The sequence below is a fragment of the Hipposideros armiger genome, unplaced genomic scaffold (assembly GCF_001890085.2).
Source record: "Hipposideros armiger isolate ML-2016 unplaced genomic scaffold, ASM189008v1 scaffold_1396, whole genome shotgun sequence".
In the NCBI taxonomy this organism is placed as follows: domain Eukaryota; kingdom Metazoa; phylum Chordata; class Mammalia; order Chiroptera; family Hipposideridae; genus Hipposideros; species Hipposideros armiger.
This window is the reverse complement of record NW_017732746.1, coordinates 36,576-43,219: the sequence shown is the minus strand read 5'-3', so window position 1 is coordinate 43,219 and position 6,644 is coordinate 36,576. Positions and strand designations below refer to the sequence as shown.

General features: G+C 43.0%; 1 protein-coding gene across 1 annotated transcript in view; it reads right to left on the bottom strand.

Moving 5' to 3' along the window:
• Positions 1–4,418: 4,418 nt before the first annotated feature.
• Positions 4,419–6,644, bottom strand: part of ZNF333 (zinc finger protein 333) — a 23,175-nt gene continuing 20,949 nt past the window's right edge. Inside the window, exon 12 of the mRNA XM_019633758.1 lies at positions 4,419–6,643. Coding sequence (XP_019489303.1) covers positions 5,850–6,643 — 794 coding nt within the window. The 3' untranslated portion in view covers positions 4,419–5,849. The remainder of the gene's footprint in view (position 6,644) is intronic.

Genomic DNA, 6,644 nt, shown 5'->3' with positions numbered 1-6,644 from the left:
TATATATATATATATATATATATATATATATAATTCCTGTCCAAATAAACCACATGAGAATTCAGATTTGTGGGTTCCCTAGATAAAATGGCATCTAGCATGGATGCATCTTCCTCATGTTTTATGATCAGATCCTGCTTTTTTTATCATCAGTTCTGCTTTTTATTCTTGGCATTACCTGTGGCTGTATACTCAGCACATTTGGTGGTAGTTCCGGTTTAAGATTGATAAGGGAAAAAAAGGATGTGAGTCGCCCCCAAAAGAAAGCTTCATGACTAGCTCACTAAAAGGTTCCTACTCTGTAAGATGAGTATCAATCTACTAGTCGGTCATTCAATGGAAACTTGTCTGCTATCACAAACCTAGTAACTGGCAGGGACAAGAATCATATTCTGTGCCAACTTGGGCCAGTGAAGCAACTTCCTCCACAACTAGACTGAAGAACAAAAGGACAGCAACTTGTCTGTTCCCCTTGCCCCAATTCCCCAGCGCTGTTCCCATCCCCCCAACTCCCCAATAAAAATCTTTTTAAAAAAAAAGAATCATATTCTGGGCTCTTTACTGGCAAAGCTGATGCTCTTTCTACCAAATCACTCTCTTGTTTAATTAGTATAACCACAGTGGATGCAAAGAAAAACAGGAAATGAAAAAGAAAACACCTTGGGTAGAGAGCCTAGCTCAGGTGCCTGGCAACACACAGGAAATAGTAATCAACTATAAAATTTTATAGCATTAATTGTTAAATGAAACCTGAGAGATGAATAGGCAATAGGCACTGTGGGCTAGATGATACCGTGAGGGAGCATCTCAGAGGTGGATTTTCTTTCAGATAAGTAACTGGAATCACATGACTGCGATTCATCATGGCCAGGCTAGAAAATTTGAACTTTATTCAGAGAGCGATAGAGATCCACAAATGAATCTTAGGGAGGGATGTTTGGCAGTCCAGGATCTGTGGGAATTGTGCATCTGGGAGAGGGTAAGTTGGAGGTGAGCACAAGCCCAGGACTGCTCTATGCTGGGACCAAGTCACTAGTTGGTATCCACATCCATAATTCGGAAATTCCCCCGGCAAATCCATTTCTACACAAAAATAAAACAGACATCCAGATGCCAAAGAAGAAAGGGCTTCTCTGTCGAGCTGCCAACATTTGGGGTGTTCCTGAGAGTATCATTCACACCCCACATTCACCGGGTATGGCTGTCATGGGGCCGATGTGAAAGAAACACATCCCCAACTTGCCCCTTTCTGAGGAGTCATGCAATTGTTGGAATCCCCAAACCAGAGTCAGATTATCTCTGGAGGTACCAAACCAGAAGTCCTGGTGCCTGAACCCAGAACTGGAAGTCCACAGGGCCAGGTTCCTGAGACCTAAAGATGGCTAGAACATTGGTAAGACCTGGGATTCTTCCTACATTGGAATCTGTCAACCTAGAGATTCAAGGATCCAGAGAGCAGGACTTTGGTACACCTAGGTCAGGATTCCTGGCATCTGAGAATCCCTGATAGCCAGCCTGTGGTCCTACATCTAGCTGATTTGGGGAATCGAGCAATAGGAGTAAAAAAAATGTAAATTTGAAGTGGTCAGGTAACCAAGGGACTCTGAGATTAAGAGGCAAAGCCATGGGCAGACTGACGTTCAACCCACCATTCTTTCATGGTGTCTTCCTGAGTATCCAACTGTAGGAAACACAGGACTCCAAATCGAGGGTTGTTCCCCCAGCCTGGAACTGCAGAGAGGGGTATAAAATCCCTGTGAACACACTTGCTGCTGGCAGTCCTCTCACCTCGACTCCCCTCTGCCACCCACTCCTGGGAACCAGCACCAAGGTCTCATGCTTCATCTAATGAAGATGGCTTTTAGATGACTTCATCTAATCTAATAACATGGATCAACCAATCGCTTTTCCTGATCAGCAAAGTTTTGTACTTTCGTGGCAAAAAAAAAAAAGGAATAAACATTACCTAAAATCCTGCTTACCTTGACTACCACCTTGTGCCTGCCTTTCCAGTATGCTCACCTTACCCTCTAGTTCATATTTCAGAAATACCCCTCTTGGGACGAAGTTCCCTTTGAAGGTCTGACAGGTGGATCAGTGTTCTAAGGTAATCTTTGATCCTCACATATGCTCGCTCCTTTTGTCCTGTCCCAAAGTCTAAGAGTACAGCCTCAGGCTAACCCAGAAGCTTCAGAACTGCCCATTATTAAATTCCCCATGAATGCCAGGCACTGTGCTCTCTTCACCGAGTAGACAGGTATGGGGTGGTGAATTTCAGAGGTAGCAACTTTGACTGTGAGGGGGAGAGGAAGCAGCCCACAAGAACCTGCAGCCTAATGGGCTGAGACCATTCATACTCCACCTGGGAGCATTTGCCCCAATATGAATTCATATAGACTTAACAACTACAGTAACACCTTGGTTTGCGAGCATAATTTGTTCTGGAAACAAACTACTCGTATTGCAAGACATTGCTCGTTTACCATGTTAAAATGTATTAGAAATGTTTGCTCATCTTGTGGAACACTTGCAAACCACGTTTTTCGCAATCCAAGGTTTTACGGTATATTGAAAGCTTTTCTGCCCACACAGTGCTAGGCTTAAAGGAAGTCACACTGAACAGGCTCCACGTGGTCTCTGATTTCAGGGAACTTTACAAAAAAAAGGAAGATAAAGTTCAATAAACAATTCTAAAAACCAGTATAATTTAGCAAGAATCCCGTCTCTGGCTTCCGCTTTGGATGTAGAAACCTAGTACGCATTACTGCCACCATCTCAAAAATAAAAGGCTGAGTAGTATCCCATTGTGTATGTATGCCACATCTTCTTTATCTCTGCCATAAAATGAAATACTGCCATTTGCAACAGCATGGATGGATCTTGAGATTATTATGCTAAGCGAAATAAATCAGAAAAAGTCAAGAACCATATGACTTCACTGATAGGTGGGAGATAAAACTGAAAACAACAAAAGAAAACAAATAAACAAAAACTCAGACACAGACAAGTTTAGTGGTTACCAAATGGTAAGGAGGGAGGGGTAAAAGGGGTCAAATATATAGTGGTGGAAGGAGAAATGACTCTGGGTGATGAACACACAATGTGATATATAGATGATGTATTACAGAATTGTACACTTGAAACCTATGTAATTTTACTATTGTCACTCCCAATAAATTTAATTTTAAAAAATACAAATAAATTTTTTTTAAGGCTGAGTAATTGACAAAAGCGTGCCTTTGTTGAACCCTTCAGAGAGCTCAAGTCATAGGCAACCAACTAGCCTAAAATCTAGGGGAAGTGAGGTGGACAGAAGCACCAGCTCACCTGTAGCACAGGATGAAGACAGCACCACCAGAAGGAGGATAAGATTTCAGCTACAATTCCTAACCAGTTGCTAAAGGCCAAGTGTGAGCTGGTGCGTGGGTAGAGAATCGGAGCCTCAGACACAAGGAGAGTGCTCATCTGCTCGCAGGCTCTTCTTAGACCACCACCAGGCGCACTCATGAGGAAGACTGGGGGTAGGGCCAGAGCGGGGAGAATGCCTCCCTCCTTGGCCAGATCCACAAGTTCATCAGGTACACGCTCTATCTTCCAGGTTACCACGGACATTTTGTCAACGGTTTCCCTACGATGTAGCCTTTTTCTAACCTCTAGTAACAGTTTCTTCACCATTTCCAGCTGCTAAGTTTCTTTGCCCCTTTTTAGCTGCTTTCTTGCTGCCAAGTTCCAAAGTCAATGCCACATTATAAGTTTTTGTTACAGCATCCTCTTTCTGATACCAGATAACTTCTGTGTCAGTTGTCTATTCCTGCATAACCACCTCATGTGCTCACAATTATGGGAGTCAGCAATTTGAGCTGCAATCAGCTGGGCAGTTCTGATGGCCTCACCTAGGGTAACTCGTGCAACTTCAGTCACCTGGTCACCATCAGCAAGGCCCTCTCTCCATGCAGAGGCTGACCCAGGCCTCTTCACACTTTGCTCTCAAGAGTCTAACCACAGCTAAAAGAGGGCAAACCCCAACATGTGTTTTTCAAGCCTCTGCTTCCATCATGTTTGATAATGCTGCATTGACCAAAAAAGTCATGTGATCAAGCTCATCTTCAAGGGGTAGAGAAATAAATCCCACCTTATGATAAGAGCAGAAAAGTCACATCGAAAAGGGATGTCCACAGAGGAATGAGAGAAATTGTGGCAACCATCTACCACGTCATTATTCACCAAAAATGCAAATGAGAGCACAAGAAACCACTTACCCACTAAGGAAACTAAAATTAAATTGACAGTAGCATGTGTTGTCAAGGATGTATAGCAAATGAAACTTTCATTCATTGATGACAGAAGTATAAATTGTTTCAACTACTTTGGAAAACTGTTTGGCAATATTTACTAAAGCTAAAGATACGCCTCCTGGATGACCCAGCAGTTCCACACCTAGGTTTATTCCCAAGAGAAATGAGAACATATGTCCACAGTAAGACTTGCACAAGAATAGTCATAGCAGCTTCATTCATAACAGCCAAACCTGGAAAGAACCCAAATGTCCATAAACAGAATAGATTTTTTAAATTCTGGTATATTCAGATGATGGACTATTACACAGCAATTTTTTAAAAGAATAAACTATTGATAATACAACAAAGATAAATGTCATGGACACTGTATTAAGTGAAAAAAAAAACAGACACAAGAGGGCCTAGTGTGTGGTTTCATTTCTATGAGCAGGAAAAACAAATCCATGGTGATGGAAGTCAGAATACTGATTACCTCTAGGAATGGGGCTCATTGAGTGAGGTAGGGCCCAAGGGAACATTCTGTGAAAAAAAAATTTTATATTTTGATGTAGGTAGTAGAGACATACATAAAATCCATCAAGGTGTGCATTAAGATTTATGAACTGTTACATACATTATACCTCAGCGAAAAGATTTTTAAAACACAAAAACAGAACCCTGTGAGAACAGGTAAAAACCAGTAAGAAGTGCATCTTTTTTGTGTAACAAGATCTCCATAAATAAACAGTCCAGGGCTGGTGCAGACACACAAAGACACAAACTAGGGAACCAGCACAGTTGTGACTTCTGGCCACACTCTCTGTAGCCTGTGGCTTTTACTCTCATGGTCACAGGATGGCTCCTTGTGTCTGCCTGCACAAACGGCAAGTAGAAGTTCTCGCTAAATGAAACCACTTCTTTTCCAACATCGTTCCCAGGAGTCACATCCAAAAACTTCTCACACTGACCAGAACTGGGGAACATGGCCTCCCCTAACTGCAAGGACTAGGAGATGGAGGTTTTTTAATAGTGTACATTACCACTCTGAACAAAGCCCCTAGATTCTATTGTAAGGAAGAAGGTGCGGTTTTGGTAGGTAACTCGCAGGATGCACCATACTAGACCTAAAAGAAAATCTCAAAAGCAAATACCTAAGACTCAATGGTAAATGACCACATACTCTGCTCGCAGTGTAATTAAATTAGAAACTAGCAACAAAAAGGCAAATAAAAAAAACACCCAGATACATGCAGGAACTTTCCAGAATGACAGAAATGTTCTATAACTTGAGTGGGGTGTTTGTTGCGTATATGTATACATCTGTCGAACTCATCCAACTTGTACGATTTATGTATTCCACTGTAAGTAATTATACCTCTACAAAAACGTAACCATATACAGTTATTTAAAACTATACTTCCAAATAAGTCATGTCAACGATTTAGTGATAATGGAAACTAAGACGACAGGCTCAAACAAAAATGAAATTACATTAAAATATGTGATGTAGCTAAACGAGCACTATGAGAGAAAATTATAGGCCCAAATGTTTGTATCTTTCCAAATTGAAAGTTAATTAGTGAGGGGCCCACCATACGAATGGGACACTGATAACGGCAGGCCACCATTGCTAATGTTCTCTGTCCTGGCGTGACTCCTCTTGTGCACAGTCAGTGAAGAGCTGTGTCTGAAGGCTTTCTCACACTGATTACATTCATAGGGTTTCCCTGCACTGTGGGTTCTCACATGTACGATGAGGTGTGAAGACTGACCGAAGGCTCGCCCGCATTCCTGACATGCGTAGGGCTTCTTGCCAGTGTGGGTCCTCGCATGTTTTCTAAGGGATGAGGGCTCACTAAAGGCTCGCCCGCATTCTTGGCACGCAAAGGGCTTCTCTCCCGTGTGGGTTCGCATGTGACTCTTGAGGGTTGAGAGACGGCTCAACACTTGACCACAAGTCGTGCACTCATAAAGTTTCTCCCCTGTGTGGATCCTTTTGTGCACGTTCAGGTGGGTGCTCGTCCGGAAGGGCTTCCCACACTGGTTACATTCATACGGTTTCTCTCTGGTGTGAGTTCGCAGGTGGGTCTTCAGCGACGAGTGCTCCCGGAAGGCTTTCCCGCACTGACTGCACTCAAAGGGCTTCTCGCCGGTGTGAGTTCTCACATGGCTCCTCAGAGAGGATGGCTGGTTAAAAGCCTTCCCACAGTCCTTACATTCGTAGGGCTTCTCGCCTGTGTGGTTTCTCTGGTGCAAAATCAGGTTAAAGTTCCTCGTGAAGGTTTTCCCACACTGATGACATTCAAAGGGTTTCTCTCCCGTGTGAGTTCTCATGTGGCGCCGCAGGTTCGAGGAGTACTTGAAGGC